This window comes from Ochotona curzoniae, unplaced genomic scaffold, assembly GCF_017591425.1.
Source record: "Ochotona curzoniae isolate NIBS_2020 unplaced genomic scaffold, NIBS_Ocur_1.0 contig_1, whole genome shotgun sequence".
In the NCBI taxonomy this organism is placed as follows: domain Eukaryota; kingdom Metazoa; phylum Chordata; class Mammalia; order Lagomorpha; family Ochotonidae; genus Ochotona; species Ochotona curzoniae.
Window position 1 is genome coordinate 17,436,210 of NW_024464918.1, and position 21,434 is coordinate 17,457,643.

The 21,434-nt window shown below is 39.5% G+C and overlaps 1 protein-coding gene across 3 annotated transcripts in view; it reads left to right on the forward strand.

Annotated features, from left to right (window-relative positions):
- FAM114A2 (family with sequence similarity 114 member A2) overlaps positions 1-21,211 on the forward strand; it is a 30,007-nt gene extending 8,796 nt beyond the window's left edge. For all 3 annotated transcript variants that reach the window (XM_040993739.1, XM_040993648.1, XM_040993824.1), the window contains exons 5-14: positions 869-960; positions 3,047-3,181; positions 4,019-4,177; positions 5,230-5,353; positions 7,367-7,446; positions 10,640-10,762; positions 11,901-12,040; positions 13,913-13,985; positions 16,321-16,374; positions 19,608-21,211. In XM_040993739.1, coding sequence (XP_040849673.1) covers positions 869-960; positions 3,047-3,181; positions 4,019-4,177; positions 5,230-5,353; positions 7,367-7,446; positions 10,640-10,762; positions 11,901-12,040; positions 13,913-13,985; positions 16,321-16,374; positions 19,608-19,742 — 1,115 coding nt within the window. In that variant the 3' untranslated portion in view covers positions 19,743-21,211. The remainder of the gene's footprint in view (positions 1-868; positions 961-3,046; positions 3,182-4,018; positions 4,178-5,229; positions 5,354-7,366; positions 7,447-10,639; positions 10,763-11,900; positions 12,041-13,912; positions 13,986-16,320; positions 16,375-19,607) is intronic.
- Positions 21,212-21,434: the final 223 nt, after the last annotated feature.

A 21,434-nucleotide genomic window follows, 5' to 3' on the forward strand; every position in this document is an offset into this window, starting at 1 on the left:
TTCCATCCCGCTGTGGCTGGCAGGGGTCCAGGCCGTTGCCTGCTGCCTCCCGAGGACTGCAGCGTGGGGAGGTGCAGTCAGGAGTCAGAGGTGGGGATCAGACCCAGCTAACTGCACCAGTGTCTTAGCCCTGAGGCCAAATGCCTGCCCTATGTGAGAGATTTTTAAAGTTAATTTTTAAAAAACTTACAAAGCTCTCTAATGGTGTTTGATTCCTGTTAAGAAGCATAATCTTCTAGGCTAAAATTGGGTTATAATTTACATGCAGCTAAAATTTTTGCTTTTTAAATATACAGTTTTCATTTAAAAATCTTATTAATAATAATATTTATTTATGGGGTGTTCTGTGACTTTACTTTGTGTTCCTATAAGTTGCAGTATTATATGTTTTGATAAATGTATACATTTTGTTTATACTTTATAGCCATACTATATTATGTTTGTATGGATAAGTATTTCCTAAATTGAAATAAACTTTCATTACTCAAAAAAGTTTCTTCATGTTCCTCTATGGTCACTTGTTTCTACATACTCCCAGCTCTTGGCGACCACTGATCTGTTTCCTGATTTTTTAGTTTGGCCTGTCTAAAAGGACACCATAGAAATGTAGTTATGCAGTGTGTGGTCTGCTATTGTGTGTATCAGTAGTTTGTTCAAAATACTAGATTTTATTTTTGAAATAAAAAAAACCTAGCTTCTTCTATTAGCTTTTATTTTTAAACATGCAAATAATTTAAAGTAGTAAAAGCAAAAGCCTATATGGCCTGTGTATGGGAAGCAGAGTCTAATTTTTGCAAATTCACATAGTCACTGATAAAGCTAAATAGTTAATGGACCTTCATAATCATACATCCCTTCTCTTGTGCAGGAGAAGCCAGTGGCAAAGAGAATGAAAATCCTGCCGCAGTGGCTGGGCCCTTTGGTGTACTTTCAACCATCTCTACTGCTGTTCAGAGCACAGTGAGTGGAAACATGCAAGTTTGCCCCTGCTCTTTCATTGTTACAATGAGTTTGCCCTCTTTAACTAGAAGAGTTCTAGGGATTGAGTGCTCTTAAGAGAATCTAAATGACTAAAACTCAGTTATTTTGCACCTGATGCAGTAGCCTAGCGGCTAAACTCCTGGCCTTGCGTGCTGGGATCCATATGGGTGCCAGTTCTAATCCCAGCAGAATCTACGGCCGTACCACCCTGAACGTGCTCAATCTTGTCATAATCCCGGCAGCCCCGCTTCCATCGAGCTCCCTGCTGGTGGCCTGGGAAGCAGGCGAGAACTAATTGTTGCCTTGAGACCCTGTACCTACATGGGAGACCCGGAAGAGATTCTGGGCTCCTGGCTTCAGATTGATTCAGCTCTGGCTGTTGCAGCCACTTGGAAAGTGTATCATTGGATGGAAGATCTTCCTGTCTGTCTCTCCTCCTTTCTGTAAAGTAAAATCTTTAAACAAACAAACAAACAAAAACCCAATTATTTTGGTGTTAGAAATACATGAACATAGCTTAAAAATTTGTTTTTAAAAAATAAAGAAAAGGAGCAGATGTTGTGGTACAGTGGGTTAAGCTGCCACTGGAATGCTTGCATGCCACATTGAAGTACCTGGGACTGAGTCCTGGTTACTCTGCATTTCTGATCCTGGGGGGCAATAGAAAATGAGCCAAGTACTTGGATTCTTGCCACCTGTCTGAGTAGACCTGGTTAGAGTTCCTGGCTCCTGGCTTTAGCTTGGCCTAGTCCCTAATTGTTGCAGGTATTTGGGGAGTGAAATAACATATGGAAGCTCTCTCTTCTCTCTCATTGTGCCTTTCAAATGATAAAGCCATAAGTGTTTAAATAGAGAAAGAGAGAATCGATGATGAAGAGTTAGGAAGAGGCAGTGTATACAGTATTTTATGGATCAGAAATTCTTAATTGAGTGGTCATAGAAGAAGCTTCTCTTGGGGCCAGTGTTATGGTGCTGTGGGTTAAGCCACCTATGACACTGGCATCTCATGTGACACTGAGTCCTAGCTCCTCCTGTCCTATCCTATATGGGATCCCAGCATGGGCAAAGCTAGGATTTAGCCACTGAGCCATCATGCTGGGTCTCTCTTGTATTAATTTTTAAAAATGCTTATTTTCATTTGTTTGAAAGACAAAGCGGAGAAAAAAACCTTCCATTTGTTAGTTCACTCTCCAAATGCCTGCAACAGCCAGGCTGGGCAGGCTGAGGTGAGGAGCCTGGCACTCCATCCAGTTCTTGTGCATGGAACTCGAGCAGTTGAACCATCACCTGTGGCCTTCTAGGATGTTAGATTGGAAGCACCGAGTAGTTGGAAAGTGAGCCAGGCACTGGTGGGGGTATCCTGAGTGACAGCGGGCTTCTTCCTGCGTCACACATTAACTTGTTACATAAAATTGAAGTGTTTTTAATTTCCGTAGTATGAGCACACCAAGACTAAGAAACGGAATGATGACGCAGAAGGTGTTTTCCGTTGCTGCCTGCTGGTGGCGCTTCCCCACCACACTTACAGTCCTGACTGCTACGGTCACAGCTGGTTCCCCCCAGGTTAAACTTCATATAAGTGAGATTATATAATATGTACTGTTTTGTGTCTGGCTTCTTCCACACACTATATTTGTACAGTTTATCCATAATGTAGTCTATATGGTATATTCTATTTTCTTTGCTGTACTCAATTTTGTGACTGTCATGTTTTATTTATTAATTCCACCCTGGGCTGCCCTGGAATGGTTTTCAGATTGTCAGGCTGTTTCCAGCAGCACTGCTGTGAACATTGCTGTGCGAAACCTTTAATGAGCCCATGTACATTTCCGTTGGGTATGGAGCCACGAGTGCAGTTCTGGGGCGGGCAGCTGTAATTTGTATTGGCCAACAGTTTTCCCAAAGTGTTTATACTTATTTATATTCCCACACGCAGTGTACAGTTGTTTTAGTTGATCCACATTTCTGCCAGAGCGTGATGGTATCAGTTGCTACTTTTATATAATCAAAACATGCAAACGTGTTTTCTTGGTGTTGTTGTGACAAGGCTGCATGCCTTTTCTAGGGGAGGAGTGTTATCACTGGAGGTTTGGATGCCTTAGAATTCATTGGGAAAAAGACAATGGATGTAATAGCAGAAGGGGATCCTGGATTTAAACGAACCAAGGGTCTGATGTACCGGAATTCTACACTGTCTCAGGTAGTATTTGTCTTAACTTGTTTACTTTCCGTTTGATTTTGATTCGTATTTTCACTTATAGTGGCTTGGGACTTTGTTAGTATTTCTTTCAATTTTCTTTTCCTTAAGACTTTTTTGAGGGGGGCTGAAAGAAGGAGGTGGGTGGTAACATCTCTGCTGTTTTAGACATGTCTAATTCTGTGTAGGTCCAGTGTGGTAGCCTAGTAGCTAGTTTCCTCGTCTTCTACACACTTGTATCCCATATGGGCACCAGTTTGTGTCCCAGAGGTCCGCTTCCCATCCAGCTCCCTGCTTGTGGCCTGGGAAACAGGGGAGGATGGCCCAAAGCCTTGGGACCCTGTGCCCACATGGGAGACCTGGAAGAGGCTCCAGGCTCCTGTCTTTGGATTGACTCAACTCCAGCCGTTGCGGCTGCTTGGGGAGTGAATCAACAGACAGAAGATATTCCTCTCTGTCTCTCCTCTCTGTATATTTGACTTTGCAATAAAAATAAATAAATCTTTTTTTTAAATGCCCAGTTCTTTCTTGTTTTCTCAGCAGAAGGCTTCTGTGATTACAGTGCAAAATGCTAAGCCTTGTCAGATTATTTATGAAGTTAATGTTTAAACATGTATCTTGTTCCATGACCATGTTTTGGATTTGTTATGTGGGATGAAAATATGTTTGATTATTTTTTTCTTGCATATCCTGAGCCCATCAGATTTGAGTTGCAGAGCTAAGAATGAAGAGGCAGTGCTCTGAACTGCAACATGCCTCGCCTTCACTTATCTCGGCTCTCAGAACTCACCCTTGCGCTCTCATTATCTGCTGCAGTGTAATGCCTTCATCTCTTTTTAGGTTTTACGAGAGGCGAAGGAAGAAGAAGAGTTATCGACCTACAATGAGGTTGCCATGGAAACAGATAAGAAAACTCATTATGGGTTACTCTTTGATGAATTTCAAGGCCTTTCACATCTAGAAGCTCTGGAGATACTATCTAGAGAAAGTGAAATAAAGGTAATTCCGTCTCAATTGAAAAAGTCTTCAGAAAAGGAATGCTGCATAGTTCCTTTTCTGTATATTTATTTGGAAGATGAAATATGTCTCCTATGAAGGCTTGAGGCTTGGGAAATACCACCCTGGAACAAACAAAAAAATAACCCTAATGTTTGAATTAATTGTTAAAAAGGAATAAAATGAGTTTAGCACTTGTCTGAAGTTAAAAATAAGACAAATTGGGGCTGGTGTTGTGATGTAGCAGTTAGAGCCACTGCCTGCAGTGCCAGATCTCATATGGGTGCTAACTGAACTCCTGGCTGCTCCACTTCTAATCCAGCTGCCTGCTGATGTGTCCGGAGAAGCAGCGGAAGATGCCCCAATTCCTTGGGCCCCTGCACCCGTGTGGGAGAGACCGAAGAAGGTCCTGGCGTTAGGACTAGCCCTGGGCTGTTGCAGCCAGTTGGGAAGTGTGCCAAGAGCTGGGAGAGCTCTGTCTCTCTCTAACTTTGCCTTTTAAATAAATAAGTAAATCTTTTGTTTTTTTAAGACACATTATTAGCTTTTAATTGATTCAGGACTATTTACCCTTTATTTTTTTATCTTATTTTTTTAAGGTTGATTTATTTGTTTGAAAGCTAACAGAGAACTTCTATTCGCTATTTCACTCACCAAATGACTACAACAGCAAGAACCGGGCTGATCCAAAGCCGGGAGTTTCTGGTCTCCCATCTTCTGCTGCTTTCCCAGGCCATGATCAGGGAGCTGGGTCGGAAGAGGAGCAGCTAGGACTGGGACCCATGCCCAGATGGGATCTTGTACTGCAGCTATGCCACAGTCCACATCTCTCCCTTGATTTCTACGTGCTAACACATTTTGGTACACTTATAACTTACTTTGGGAAGCACAAATTCTCTCCCCACTCCTTTTTTTTTTTTTTTTTTATAAAAGCTAGCCTCTTGTGTTAATATTCTAAGGAATAGCTTCTGTTGACTGACGAACTCATACTTCTGACTTTAATTTGATCAGTACTTTGTTCACTTTAGACTTTTAATTATCTTAAATCCGTGTAGGTGAAATCTATCCTTAATTCTCTGCATGGAGAAGAATTACAGACTCTGAAGCTTGAGTTAGAGAAACTCAAAGAAGCATTTTCCCTAGCAGAGTTTTGTGAGGAAGAGGAAGAAGAGAAAAAAGGTAATATAGAAACTGTGTGTGTGTGTGTGTGTGTGCTCGGACAGTGGGAGGCAAGTGCAGTGTGTTTGTGTGCAGTGTGTTGCCCAGGAAGTAAGTTAGTTTTTTGTTCATTTCACTATTTTTTTTGTGTGTGTGACAATTTTCTTCCAGAATTCAGAGCAGCATTGCTTCACTAGGTGATGTAGACAATCAGCCTTTTGCACTGTAACTCTTACCGTGTTTGCAGTTAGAGAACTGATCTATCAGACTCCTGCCTCATCCTGTGAACTTTTGTATTCTTAGATAATTTACTCATGCCTTCTTACCCCCACAATCCCTGACCACATCTTTGGTCAAGACATGTAAGGTGGGGCCTGGTGCGGTGGCCTAGGCTACAGTCCTAGCATTGAATGAGCTGGGATCCCATATGGGTGCCGGTTCTAATCCTGGCAGTCACACTTCCCATCCAGCTCCCTGCTTGTGGCCTGAGAAAGCAACAGAGGATGGCCCAAGGCCTTGGGACCCTACACCCAAGTGGGAGACCCAGAAGAAGCTCCCGGCTCCTGGTTTCAGATCAGCTCAGTCCAGCCGTTGTGGCTGCTTGGGAAGTGAATCAATGGTCAGAAGATCTTCTCTCTATATCTGATTTTGCAATAAAAATAAATAAATAAAATCTTTACAAAAACTAAAAATCTAATCATTTTATGTCTCTGTAGGAAGTCCGTAATTTTTTTTAGTTTACTTATGTATTTATTTGAAAAGCATAGCAACGGAGAACTGCATCTGCTGGCTCCCTTCCCAACAGCGGCAGCAGGCTGGTCCAGGAACTACATCTGGGTCTCTCACAGGGATAACAAAGTCCATGTATTTGGGCCAGCTGCTGCCCTCCCTGGGTCACTGCGTAGCTGGGAAGTAGCAGGGAAACAGAGCAGTCACTTGGACTAGCACCCCTAGACGGGGCTATCGTGGCAGCTTAACTCTTTAATCCCTGTCCCATAGGAAACAGGGCCTCAGATTTTGGGTTGCAAAGTAGTCTAACATCCCTCCGGAGTTGGCTTCCCATTCAAGATATCTGGTGCCATGAACTTGCTCCTTGATTATCTTAACTTGTCTACGGCCATGCCACCCTGAACGCGGATTATCTTAACTCATCTGTGTGCTTGTATGGTTGTCAAGTGTATGTTCTTTATTGTCAGCCTAATTCTAGCAGTTTCTTTATCATAATTCCAGTGTTCTGTAATGCATTTTCATTTTCCACAAGTATTTCTTAGCTGGATATTGGATTATTACCTCAGCCTTCCTGACTCCCTTTTTCTTTTCTGATTTATTCCTCATTCAGTAGCTAAATGATCTTTGCAAAATTTAAATTTATCACTTCTGTTTCCACCTAAACATTATTCTGCACTTCCTCTTTATAAAGTTTGAATTCCTCATCATGGTTTATTATGCTCTTTGTATTTTTATTAACCCCTCTTTGCCCTTTTATAGTACATACTGTCACCTTACTAAACTTCTTGCCATGTTTTCACCTCTGAATATTTATACTTGTTTTCCCTGCCTGAAAGTCTAGTCTCCTGACTAACTTGTACTTAAGTTTCCTGTTCCCACTTATGTACATGCTTGCACCACTTCTCCATCCGTGCTTCTGACGTGCACTGTACAACACTTGCACAGGGGCAGGGAGTGCCAACATCTGGTTCTATTCTTTGCTAGGAGATCTTGGAGAAGTTACATAACCTTTTAAAGTCCTTTATGTTCATCTCTAAAATGAGTTAAGGCTTTTATTTTTGCAAATCCATGGCAAATATTCATTACGCTATGGCAGTATCTCAGGAAAGTTCATGGAAATGTAGAATTAAAAGATAATGAAAATTTTCCCTGAGCAATTTGAAGTCCTCGCGTGTGTATATATGAATTTTGTAAGCATGAAGCAACGTCCTCTAGGTACTGCTACTTTCCTCCTCCTCCTTAGCCTCCTTCTTATGATCCTCACAATCTTTCTGGAATGTCTTACAATAGGACTTGGTTTTTTAGGGGATGAAGATTTTACCAAAGAGATAACAGAGCTATTTTCCCAGCTGCACGTCTCCTCCAAACCAGAGAAAGTTGCCCGGGTAAGTTACTACTTCTTGGTAATTTTCATTATTTTACTTGTAAAGATGTATTGGATAAAGAGCAGAAGATTGTCAGTTCTTCCGTTCCTAATATAAGTGTCACCACAATTGTGAGCATGTTCTAGGTATACACAAAAGTTTCCACGTTCTACCCACCTCTTGTTCCCATGGGTTAGTATGTTGAACACACATCTGTTCTTTATATGTGTGCTGTCTTTACCTGTTTCTGTTTAGAATCCTTGGCTTGTCTGAAAGCTAATCATTCTCTGTAATACCAGTGGTCATGGCTCTGTTACGATCTCATTGTTCTTATGGCTGCCAGTGGTTCAGAAGTGAGGAGATATGACCTCTGCCCAAGGGAGAGCTGGAGGTGGCTGTTTGCTGAGCCCAGTGGTTCAGGTAGTAAGCACTTGGCTGAGGCGTTGGTTTTCAGTGATGACTTCTGAGCTATCTTTGTACATCTGGAACATGGAAGGACTTCAGCCAGAGTCCAGAGTAGGTAGGGAGGTCCCATTTCTAGCATAGTGCTTATGTAGCATATTTCCAAGTGTCTTATAGGACACTGTTCCCTGGAGCATAGGCTGCTTTCTGCCTCCACAGCCGTGACTTCCAGTCCTAGGAAACCTTTCAGGACCAGTCAGCAGCAGGTATATGTTACTTCCTGGTCAGGGAGTCCTGACAGCCATTATGTAGTTAGCGCAGTCATCTCTCCATCCAAGCGTCTGTAGATTCTCTCCGTGTGTGCGTGTCTGACTCTTAGGCAAGTGCATACACATGGATGGACACACACACATACACACATTACCTTCTTGTAATTGCTTTAGAGATGTAGAAAGCATAGTTTTTTTATTCTTAAATATTTCACTGTATATCTGTTAAGGATATGAAAATATTCCTACATAACCACATTGTAGTTGTTAGCTTCAGAAAATTTGACATTAATTCCATGCTTTTATTTAATCTGTTATGCATTCTCTATTTCAGTTTTTTGTCAGTTGATGCAATGATGTCCTTCATATCGAGTTTTTTTTCTCTAATGTGCAACTTAGCACATGATTATGAATTGTACTCCTATAACCTGTAATAGTTCCTTAGCTTTTTTTTTTATGACATTAACATTTTTGAAAAGAAAGTTCCTTCCTTCTCTTTATAGAAAAAAAATATATATTCCTTACGTGGGGTTTGTCTTGAAGATATCTCATATGAATTCCTAGCTAAGATACTCCAAGTGATGGTGCTCTTACTGATGTGTTGTCTGGCTTCTCTCTGTTCAGCCAAGATTTATTTTTCTATGCTACTGATCAGTTTACTATGAGGAGATACTTTAAGATCATATAAATATCCTCATAATTTTTCATTAATATCATCATAATTTCTCTCCTAAACTTAGGAGCTTTCATGATTCTTGCTATATTAGTCTTTATTGTGAGTGTTGCAAAATGACTTTTCTAGCCCCACCATTCCCTCTGTATTCATCCGTTAGCACTCATTCTGTTCAAGTCCAGAGCATTTCTTCTCCTTCATTTTTTGCCTTTTTTTGGTCATTTGTTAACCAGTATGATTTCATAGCTTTCTACTTCTGCTCATTGATTTGTAATTCATTACTGTCCTCATTTTGATGTTCACTTTTAAACATTAATTGCAGATAAATCAATCCTTAGTTTTTTCTGTCATTTTATTTCTTCAAAGGAACTGCAAAGACATATTCTTTTCATACTGGCCTCTGTTCTGTTTCTCAGTTGACACCAAGCTATTTTTCTGTTTTTTCTTTGTTTACGTGTTTGTAATGGCTGGCTGGCTGAGAACCTACAGATTTCAGCCCAAGTCAAACCCTCAGAGATCTTTCCTAAACACTCAGTCCATGTTCTACACTTCCCCACTTTATTTTTTACATACATGTGTGTTTGTTGGCTCATTAATTGAGTTTCCTTGTTAGAATAAGGAAGACTAGGTTCCTCATTTGTGTTACTCACTGAATCCCCAGCACTTAGCACCGTGTTCAGTACGTATTTGCAATAAAAGATGAATTGTTAAATGCCTGTACCCTGGCCTTGCCGAGTGTATCAGTTTGCTGAAAATGCTTTGTGTTTCTTCTGCTTCTGAGCCTTTAAATACTTACTTCATTCTTTTGTGTGTTCTGAATCTGAGAGATTAAATCAGAGTCAGTTAATTCTTAAAGGTTTTTGTGAGAGACCCTACGTTACAGGGAAAGACCCCTGCAAAGGATGAATGGCTATCCAGGGTCTTGCTGTGTAATAGAGTTTAGATGAGAGAGACATGCAGTGACTCTCAGTGTAGTCTGGTAAGTACTAGATTTAAAAGGTGCCCAAGGTATTATAGGAGTACAGAAGGGTTTTGTTGGTACTTACTGTCCTTGAAAGGCCTTTGATTTACCTAGAGGAGATGTCTGCCCGAAGAACGGGCAGAGAGTTACAGATCCTTGTTACCATACTGTAAAGTGGAAAAGGAGATGCGATTGGCCTGAAAGATGAGAGCGTAGGTCTTGGAGACTGGTTCAGTCATGTCAAGGAGCGTAACGCAGCTGATGACCCACCAGCAACAAGAGGAACGATTACCTCTTGACTTGCGACAAATGATTGGTCAATTTATAGAAGATGAAGATTAATTGTAAATGAGCTATAGTTGAAGCAAGGAGACCAGTTATGAAGAAAATCTGAACTCAAATGCTGGTAATAGAGAAGAGGGGGAAGGTTGGAGAAATATGTGAATTAAAATTAACCAGGTTGGTAATGGATTTAATGGGGGGAAAGGGCCTGGCGTGGTAGCCTAGTGCTAAAGGGCAGCTAAGTGTCTTTGGACAAGGGGAGAGGAGGGCATGGTTTGAACAATAGTGAATAGGAAGGGGCCTGAAAAAGGCCTGCTGGTGGTGATGGGAATATCTCCTGGCTTGATCTGGATTGCAGTTTTGTAGGCATGCACATATTCGTGATTCTCAGGTTATATGCAAAGATTTATTTATTGCATTGTATGTGAGTTCTGGGACAGCTAAAAAGAAAGCCGGTAAATTAGGGAATTTGAAGGGGAATAGAATTCTTATTGGTAAGATTAGGCCTGAAATGCTAGTTCCCCTAAGCTGAGAAAAAGAGCACAGGCAGTGGCTTCTTAGCAGGTGAACAGTAATCTTGGTGGGCTGAATTCAGTTTTTGGTAGACAATAATACTTTCTTTCTTAGGCAAGAAATACTGCTTGTGAATGGATCAGGACATCTCAGACCAAACCTTTAACAGAGAAAGAAGAAGAAGAAAAACGGTTGGAAACAGAAACTGTTGAGCAAGTTAAGAAAAATTCAATAGAGGTAACCAAAGCAACTAAGTTTTTTTGTTTGTTTGCTTTCCCTTAAAGATAAGCTTGAGAAGTGAGTATTATAATCAAGGATCTGGGCTCCTTCTGTTTTGCTGCAATGCTATCTATAATTTGAACCTTTGTCCGCTGTACGACTTGCTAGTTCCAGACTGCAGGATAAAGGGAAGAGTGAAGAAAAAGGTAAAACGTGCATATAACGTCATGAAGAAGTTTCTAGAGGCTGTCACCAGAAACTTTGTTTTTAGGTTGTTTGCTTAAATCTTAGTCATATGATCACACCTGACTTCAGGGGTCAGCCATAGGCCCATCTGTAAAGTTATATTACTTCTGTGGAAAAGGGAGAGAATGTTTATTTAAGCATAGTTGTGAGCTTCTAGTACTTTTAAAATACTTGAGCGGCATGGAGTAACAAGCTAAGCTGTCCTGTGTGGCACTGGCAGCTCATATGAATGCCAGTTCGAGTCCTAGCTGCTTTACTTGTGGTAATAAATCCTGCTAAGGTACCTGGGAAAGCAGCAGAGGATGGCGGAAGTCACCCTTACATTCACATGGGAAACCAGGAGGAAGCTCCTGGCTCCTGGCTTTGAACCAGCCCAGGTCTGGCCATTGTGGTCATGTGGGGAGTGAGCCATGAGATGAGGGATCTGTCTCTCTTCTCTTTGTAACTCTGCCTTTCAAATAAAAGATGATTTTTGGGGTGGCCTGGTATAGTAGCCTAGTGGCTAAAGTCCTTACATTGCATGCGCCAGGATCCCATGGGGGTGCCAGTTTGTATCACGGCTGCTCCACTTTGCTTCTAGCTCCCTGCTTGTGACCCAGGAAAGCAGAAGAGGATGGCCCAAGGCCTTGGGACCCTGTAACCACGTGGAAGACCTAGAGGAGGCTCCTTGCTCCTGGCTTCAGCTCAGCTCAGCTCAGCTCTGGCCATTGTGGCCACTTAGGTAGTGAACCAGTGGATGGAAGATTTTTCTCTCTGTCTCTTCTTCTGTAAATCTGTCCAATAAAAAGTCCTTAAAAAAAAAAAAACAAGATAAATCTTTTAAATACTAAGGATGCTTGAAACCTTCAGAGAAACAAGATGGTACTATTTCTACCCTGCAAAAACTAATCCTTTGTTTTATTTTATCCAGGATATCCATGCATTTGCGATCCGAAGCCTAGCCGAATTAACTTCCTGTTCAATTGAACTGTTCCACAAGACAGCAGCTTTAGTCCTACATAGCCAGAAGCAGGAAGTGACAGCCATAGAAAGGAGCCGAACTCTTTCCCAGTAAGTGTAATCAGTTGCCCTCTAAATGAGGCAGGTTGCTGAAAGGTTTTTCTCAACTTATTTCTCAAGTTGTAGAAAGTTCTCTCTCAACAAGATGCTGTTCTGTGGACCCACTCACATATTATGAGCTTGATTGGTTGGGGTGTTTTTCTTTTCTTTAAGCCATGGTAAGTATACATATATTTGCCCTTTAATTAATGAGCTTGTGCTTTGAAAACTACTTTATAAACTTGTGGACTAGTGATATTAAAAAGAATGGAATTTGGCATGAGTGAAAATAGAAAATAATGTTAAGAACCTAAGTTTTTTGCTTTTTATTCTCAAAGCTTATTTATTTGAAAGGCAAGGAGGTTCACTGCCCAATGGATACGATAGCCAAGACTGGGCCAGGCTGAAGCCAGGGTCCTTAAACTCCATTCCCGTCTCCCACATGGGTGGTGGGGGCCCAGACACTCAGACTGTCTTCTGCCGCTTTTCCAGGTGCATTAGCAGGAGCTGGATTGGAAGTAGAGCAGTGTGGACTCAAACCAGCCTTCAGGATGGGATGCTTGTGTTGCAAGCAGTAGCTTAGCCTGCGACGCTATAGCACAGGCCCCAGAGTCTCAGCTGTAAGCAGTAATTCATTATTGAGTGCTGCTTAAATGTCACACACCATGCTGAAATGTTTACATGTATCATTTCTAATTTTTACAACTATCCTTAAACTAAGCATAGCTTTAAAGAAAGAGAAGACCCAAAATTAAAGAATATCTTTCATGTTGTACAGCTCAAGAGTTAAATGCAAATCTAAATCCAAGTTCTAAATGTGTTCTGTGTTCTGAAGGCTCATTAGGAGAAAAGACACACAACTGCACAACAGCCTGTTGTATGGAAAAGTGGCTAATCCTGTTGCATGGAATGCTGTACTAGTTGTAGCACACTCCCTCAGTGAGTTCAGTTCTTAGCTGCTACCTTTTCAGGGCTGCCTTTCTTTGCCACACAGTTTGAGATAACATTGCCCACCATTCTCTAATTGCTATTTAGTTTCTTAGTTCATATCACCATACCTGTGTGCTGTGTGAACATCTATACATACACCTATACTATAGGGTGGGTAAGTGTGTGGTGTATGGTGTCTCCTCCTTAATTAGCCGGTTAGAATCCATGGAAACTGAGACTTTGTTTGACATCTTCAGTGCTTAGAGTAGTTCCAGGCACATAAAAAAGACGCAAATACTGCAGAATGTGTGGATGAATACATATTTAAACCATGTAAGTGAAATGTAAACATTAGGTACTTTTATCTCCTTAAAATGCATTTTAATTATTACCTTTAACTTGAAAACTTAGTACTTTCTTGAGATTTGTATAGAAAAATGCTTTTTGAAAGAGTGAGCTCCCTTCTGTAACATGGTCCCTTAAATACAGTAGGTAACTGATTTAGTTAACATATTTTCTTCCTTTGAAATCTTCCTGGGCCGAGTGTTGTGGCATAGCAAGTAAAGCCATTGTTTGTAGCGCTAGCATCCTGTGTGGGCACCAGTTCAAGTCCCAGCTGCTCCGCTTCAATCCAGTTCTCTGCTAATATGCTTGGACAAGCAGTGGAGGAAGCACCAAATACTTGGGGACCCTGCATCCATGTGGGATACCTGAAAGAAGCTGCTGGCTTTGTATAGACCCAGCTCTGGCCTTTTGGAGAGTTAACCAATGGATGGAAGATTGTTCGATCTCTTATTCTCCCTCCTTCTGTAACTCTGCCTTTCAAATAAATATGTAAATCTTTTTTATAAAAAGATAACTTCATTCATTCGCATATTATTTCCAGGAGTGATTAGTTTTCTTCTAACTGTGGTTAAATATAGCTTATCCTAACTTTTCTCCCTCCTTTTCTAGGATGACAGTTATGTTGTGTAAAGAGATGTCTTCTCTGTCTAAGGAGTTCACCACCTGCCTTACAACTGCTGGGGTGAGAAGTAACGCCTCTTACTGGGCAAATGTCCAAATGTTTGTTTGTTTTTAAAACAGGTTTGTTAAGCCATAGGTAGCATTCAATAAAATTCTCTGATTTCTAGTGTACAATTGGATAGTGTGTAGTGTTTTTATTAATATCTATAACCATTACCTAATATAGTAAAATTTTAGAATAGCTTTACTATCTTTCCAAAATTCTTATGACATAGTGGTTAGTTCTCATTTCCTTCTGTTCCATACTCCTCCAGTATTAAGCACTAGTCTATTTTAGCCTCTGTAGATTTGCTTACTTTGACTATATCTTATAATTAAGACATTTACTTAGCATAATATTTTTGAGATTTATGCATGTTGTGCCATATATAATACTACTTTTTAAATTGTCAAATAATATTACATTTTTCAGATATTTGTCACATGTCGCTTATATCTTCTTCAGTTTATTGAACCTACTTTTTGGTCATGGTGAATAATGTTGCCATGAACATATGTGTTTGAGGTTTGTCTGAATGTGAACTTTTATTTCTCTTGGGTAGATAGCCAGGGGTGGAATGCTGTGCTATGTGAGTGATATGGATCATCAAGGAACTGCCAAATTGCTTTCCAAAGCAGTTGATTTTCTTTAGTTGTTTTTTTTTTTTTTAAGATTTATTTATTTATTTGTTTGTTTTATTGGAAGGTCAGTTATACATAGAGAAGGAGAGACAGAGAGGAAGATCTGTCCACTGGTTCATTCCCCAAGTGGCTGCAATGGCTGGAGCTAAGCCAGTTCAAAGCCAGGAGCTTCTTCTGGGTCTCCCACTTGGGTGCAGGGTCCCAAGGGTTTGGGCCATCCTTGACTACTTTCCCAATCCACAGGTAAGGAACTGGATGAGATGTGGGGCTGCCGGGATATGTACCGGTGCCCACATGGGATCCTGATGTGTGTAAGGTTAGGGCTTTAACCACTAGGCCACCGTGCCGGGCCCAGCAGTTGATTTTCTTAATGGCAATAAATGAATGTTCTGGCTTTCTAACATCTTTTTCAACACTTATTGTTACCTGCCTTTTTTAACCGTCCTGCTGGATATAAAAGAAGTGTCTTCTTGTGGCATTGATGTGCATTTCTCTGATGGCTAATGGTATTGAAGATCTTTTTCAGAGCTTCTTGGTTTTTTATATAGCATCTTTGAAGAAATATCTATCAGGTTCTTTCTCATTTAAAAAATATTGATGAATTAGATTGTTATTTTCTTTTTTCTTGCTAATGTAAAGCAAACACATTTCATATAGTTTCTAGATACTAAGACTATAATAATGCTTCCTTCCATCCTTCCCAGCTTCTCTTTTTTTTTCATTTTTAAATTTGTGCAGTAGCATGATTTTTAAAGACTTATTTTTTTGGAAGGCAGCTACAGAGAGGGAGGGACAGTGAGAGGAATCTTCTATTGCTTTAGTCCCCTTCTTGCTGGAGCAGCCAAGGCCTGGGCTACCTCAGAGTCAGGAGCTTTACCTGAGTCTCCTCCATGGGTACAGGTACCCAGATACTTAGGTTGTCTTCTCATACTTTCCCAGATGCATTAGGGAGCTGGATCAGAAGTGGAACAGCTGGAACGTAAAGCTGTGTGCGTAAGCTGGCACTGCCCGCTATGCCAGTGGAGGTCCAATATAACGTATTTTTACACTTCACAGCCCAGGCTCAATGCTCCATTAAAAGTTCAAAAAGTGAAAAGAGGAAAAACCACACTTCAGTAGGAATGTCATTTTAGTTTTGACTGATAAGCATTGTTTTTTACAGATACAAGTCGCTCATCTGGTATCTGATGTACATGCTTTCTCTCCATGCAGGAGTTGAAAAAATAAAAGCCTCAATTTTGACTTCCAACTCTGGTTTTGAAGAGCAGATGCTTATTTAGATTATGGCAGTGATTTTATTATATAGTCACCAACTATTGTGGGGGAAAGCTGTCGCTACAGCTAAAAAATTTTTTTTTTAATTTGGAATTGCAGAAATGTAAATAATCCATCTTAAAAACTGTTGCATTTTTGAATACCTGTTCTATAACTACATATTTTGTTTGAAATTATTCTAATGTTTTGCGTTTGGGTGTACATTTTCCATTTCTTGTATAAAGTGAGGATACTTTTTGTAAATAATAAAAAGTATAATAAAACAGTGCACTCTCAATTTGGATGACACAGAAAGATAAGAAGTTTATAATATTTCACATCTCTTGGGACATCTATGCTGTTGTTCATGGGCCTTTGTGTGTGTGTTTGTCAAAGTGAGGTGCTTCTCACTCTGCTTCTCACTCTGCCGCATTGAAGTAATACTGTATCTTTTGTTGTAGGTCAAAGAAAAGGCAGATGTCCTTAACCCATTAATCACCGCAGTGTTTCTAGAGGTCAGTCCAAAATGTTTTTACTTCTTTGATTCCTAAGGCATTGGATATTAGTGAACATTATCTTTGTGTCTTCGGTCTTTGATGTTTTAAATTTTTCTTCACCATATTGGTACATTAGCAGTGTAGTACATTTATTACCAAAGTGTTATATATTTAATGTGTTTCCTGCTCCTTGTTTACAAAGCATAAAGTTGAAGTTGCAGAGTGCAGTGCAATGCAAGCAGCAGGAGGCTGTTTTTACTTAGTCATAGCCCTTGACAGCTTAATGGACAGTTCTTAGTAGTGAAACACCTTCTGAGACCAGCTGGTAAACAGGAAGTGCTAAGAATTACAAAGAGGCAAGCGCTGCTTCCTGAAGGACCAAGGTTTATGCAAAGATGCTTTACGAAACAGTCTGTCATTTCTTTGCCAAGAAATCTTGCTTTGTTTTGGCAAAGAAATCACTGTGTTTCTGTAACTCTGGTCAGTCTGTTAGATTTAAGGATGGATGATTTCCAGTTCATGGAAGAGGAGGTGTCAGATGATCGATCCTACAGGAATACCTGAGAAAGTTCATGGCAAATGGAGTGAAGGGATAAGTTTGTTTTAGTGCAGAAAATTTGAAATCCATGTCTAGCTTTTTCATAAAATATCTCCTAGAACCTTTCTTTGAAAAATTTTTCTTTATTTTATTTTTAATTTTATGGTACAGTTCCATAGGCTGTGGGATTTCTCCCACTTCCTTAATTCTGTACTCCCCAACTTAATTCCCCCATTTTATTATAATAGTATGGTACTATATAAACAGTCGTAAGTCCATCATTGTTATTTAAGTCAGACAGTCCAGCATCCTATTGTCAAGCTATATCCAACAGCTTCAATGAAGTCCATCTTTGATGTGGAAGTAGAGATGCATACTGCATTGTATCTTCACAACTTGATATGACAGTCTCTATTACACAGTTACTGTATATTCCCTTAAATGAGAAGCCATGAGGCAAAATCAACAACAGGAATAAAGATAAAACAAAAGATTTACAGCACCATGAAGTTAAGTAACATGCTACTGAATCACCAATGTGCCAACGAAGAAATGAAAAAGAAAACACTTTTTTACCCCAATTAAATTTGTAAGGATTGTCAAAATTAAAAAAATAATTAAAAAAAAAAAACACAGCATGTCAGTTACTAAATAAAGGAGCATTATTTTCAAAAAAAAAGAAAAAACACAAAAGCTTCTTGGAGAAAATGATGCTACTATGTGATCTATGAGTCAGTGAATACTTTAATAAGAGAAAAACTATTTTGAAGAATGAAAATAAAAAACTATCAAACCCATGGGTTGCAGCAAACATAGTTCCTATTGAAAGGGTTATTGATCTTATAACTTGAATTAAATTTGCCTTATCAGAGAGAACATATGATTTTTGTTCTTTTGGGATTGACTTATTTCACTGAGCATAATGTCTCTAGTTAGGATCATTTGGTTGCAGAGTGAATAATTTCATTGTTTTTAATGACTGAATAATATTCCATGGAGTAGATGTACCACAATTTCTTTAACCACTCCTCTTTGGATGGGCAGCTGGGTTGCTTCCATGCCTTTGCTACTAGAGATTGTGCTGCTGTAAATGTAGGATTACAGATCCCTTTCTCATATGCAGTTTTCATTTCATTTGGGTTTATTTCTAGGAACGGCATAGCTGGGTCCAATGTCAGGTTTATTTGCATTTTTCCATGCACTCTCCATACTGATTTACACAGTGGTTGTACTAGCCTACACCTACACCAGCAGTGGAGGGAGGTACCTTTCTCCCCACAGCCATGCCAGCAGGTATTGTTAGTAGAGTTCTGAATGTAGGCCAGCCTCACTGGAGTTAGGTGGAACCTCAGTGTGGTTTTCATTTGCATCTCCCTGACAGCTAGAGAGTCTGATCATCTTTTCATATGTCTGTTAGCCATTTGAATTCGTCCTTTTGGAAAATGTCTATTCATTTCCTTTGCCTCCTGTGAACCTTTTTGAAAAAAATTATTTTCTTTCCAGTTTGATGCTCTCTGTATTCCATGTTTTAAGAACTCTATCTGGTAAATTTGTTGTGCAGACAGATTAGGCTTTTGATGGTTTGTTTAAAATGCACTTATGTAAGTCTTGGGAACAGAAAATATATTGATTTTTTTAAAAATATTTTTTGAACTACTTGCTCATCTCATTTAAAGTTACTTAAAAGTTAACATTAAAGAAACACCTTAACTTTTGATTCTTTAACAGCATAATTTTCCCTGAATAGAGAAACTCTTTTGATTATTTGAACAATTTCTAAAATAAATGTTTATGATTTAGTAGATGACAGAGTGGGAATGTTGAACAAAATTTATAAACCAGGAGCCTCATCCTGTCCTGAGTTTTCCCTGGTTGGTGTGTGACTGGGGATCAGGCATTTACTCTCTCGGAAATCTCATTTTGAAGCACAAAATACACATTTAGCTTGATGATTTTTTGAGATGTTTTTTGACTGGGAAACTTACTACCAGTTGTCCCGTTGAAGTTTAAATGGGAATGCTTGTTGATAAGTCCAAGCAGTAATATTGCTTGATAGGAATTCCTTTTTGTTACTTTCAGTTAATGGCTATTAATAGCAGATTTGAAACACTCTTGCCTTTGAAATTACACATTCTTATCTTAATATCTGGTCATTCTTCTGAAAAGTTAGAGCTTATTAGATACAATTGACATTTGGCAAACTCCAAGCATAGTGGTTTCATAATGCTTTTTATAAAGATGTGTATTACACTGCATAGTTCTACATACTGTACTGTCTTTGAAATGAGGGCTCCTTGTTTATGTTAAAAGCAACTGTCTTGTTTCCATTGATTGCGTTGAATCCATCAAAACAGGTTCCAATGCCTTTTGAAAGCGTCCCACTGCCTACAATTCTGTAACAGGATCTGTCCAGTTCAAGGGAAGAATACATAAGCTTTGAATGCCAAGTTCAAGCAGGATGCTAGAGTAGCTAACCATTTGTTAAAGACAAGTCAAAAAAATTACTAATACTCTTTTTCAGTCACATTGTCTTAAGAGCTAGATCCTTCTCCCTTTATATAGAGTTTATTGAAGTGGTCAAGTCTGTGCTTTTATTTGACACACCATTAATTCAGCAAGATTATGCAATTACTTGTTCGTTCGTTTTTCTGTAATGTATTTTCACCTTAAGTAACTGATCTTTTTCTCTGTCTTGTTTATTCGATCCTGCCAGGCATCCAACAGTGCCTCCTACATCCAGGATGCCTTTCAGCTCCTCTTGCCTGTGCTGGAGATCTCTCTGATCGAAAATGAGACTCGCTCACCAAAGCAAGAGCTGCAAGTGGGAACACATGTGTCAGCACAATAAAGAGCGGAGGATGTTTGACTTGGAACTTACGATGTACAAAAAAATGCCACTTTCTTCAGAGCTCCTGAGGAAGTGGAGGAAAAGGGTTTATTCTGCAGGGTTGAAGAGGAAGTTTGCCGCTTCACTTGGCTGAAGTGTGCAAGTCCTCACACAAGTCTTCTTAGTTATAATAAATTATTTGACGAGAAAGTTTTTAGGAAGTCCAGAAATAATAGCTCTAGATAAGGGTTAGGCCAGAATATTGGTTTTTACTTAATGTATTGCCAAAACACTAACAGTTTTTCATTGATGTCATTTGTAGTCCATGAGTGTAACTGGTTGTGAAGCAAGAGAAAATAATTTCATCTGGCATTCTGGAATTCACCACTTACTCAGTTTATTAATGCCATATGTTCTTTCCAGAATAATTGCTGTAAGAAAACTGAGTGTGTGTAAACTGTAATGATTATCCTTTATCATACGAATTCTTGGAAATGGTTCAGAAGTTTCGTCTGCAGTTTAATTGTCAGTAGATATTTGGCATTGAGGAGAAACTTGGAAAATTTTATTTGTAGCCACCTGCCCTCTGTCGTCAGATTCCTCCCTACCCTAGCTGGGGCAAGCTTCAAGTTCCCCAGACCCCTGCTCAGCTGAATTCAAGACCAATAAGTGCAATTTGGAGAAGCAGCTTTGTGTTTGTTGATGTTCTGGGTCCCCTGAATGTTGTTCATATGTTCCCAACATGCAGGATAAATTCCTCAGCAGCCATAATCAAAGGAGTGTTGAAGCTCTTTTAGTCATGGGGTTTTTGTTTGAATGTTGTCGAATTGAACAGTGCAGTTTGATGAAAATGACAGTCATTTATAACTGGATTTCACCTCTAAGAACAATATATTTTTCCTCTTTTCTGTTTGTTTTAATGTGTTCGATGTGCTTTCAGATATAATTTTATCATCCAGTTCTTAAGCTTTGTTTTGTTCTCTTCTATAGCTTAAGGGTCTATTAAGTTATTATCTTCCCATTTTGATAACTTTTTAAAAAGTTCTCAAACTTAGTAGTTTTTAATGATTCAGGTAACTTTTGTGAGCTTTGCCCCTCATCTTCTGCAACCTGAAAAATAAAATAATTATTCCCACAGTGGACACTCAATAAGTTTAGTGTTTCGTAAATTTCCAACTTTAAAATATTTTATTGTGTCTTAATATGTCCATTTTCATAAAAGACAAAACATTTGAGAAATGAAGTTGTAACAATAATAGCCTTTGGGTAAATATGTCTTCAAAGATCTGACAAATAGATGAGAATTTGGACAACTTGCTGATAGGTGTGACTTTCTGTGTCCTGTTCCTCAAGCACCATTGCATTTGTTTCCATTGAACTTGGGGTCCTCTCTTGCTTAGTATTAATCGACTAGTTAAATCTTAAAGTCTCTTCATGTCTCATTTTCCCAATCATCAGGAAAAAATTTCTTAAATGTATGAATATTCTATCAACTTATTTTTCTTGGGGTGATAAGAAATGGAAGGTTGCTAATCCCATCACACCCACAAATCAAGTCTGAGCTTTGCAGAGCTTTCAGATCCTGTCTGGGCCACCCTGGTAAGGCATGGCTGCAGACTGCTGGTTGAATGGAGCCATCTTCTCTGTCTGCTTGTCAGGCCCACGCCTGTCCTTCTGGCCATGCCTATGCTCTCAATCTGATGCAGAAGTAGA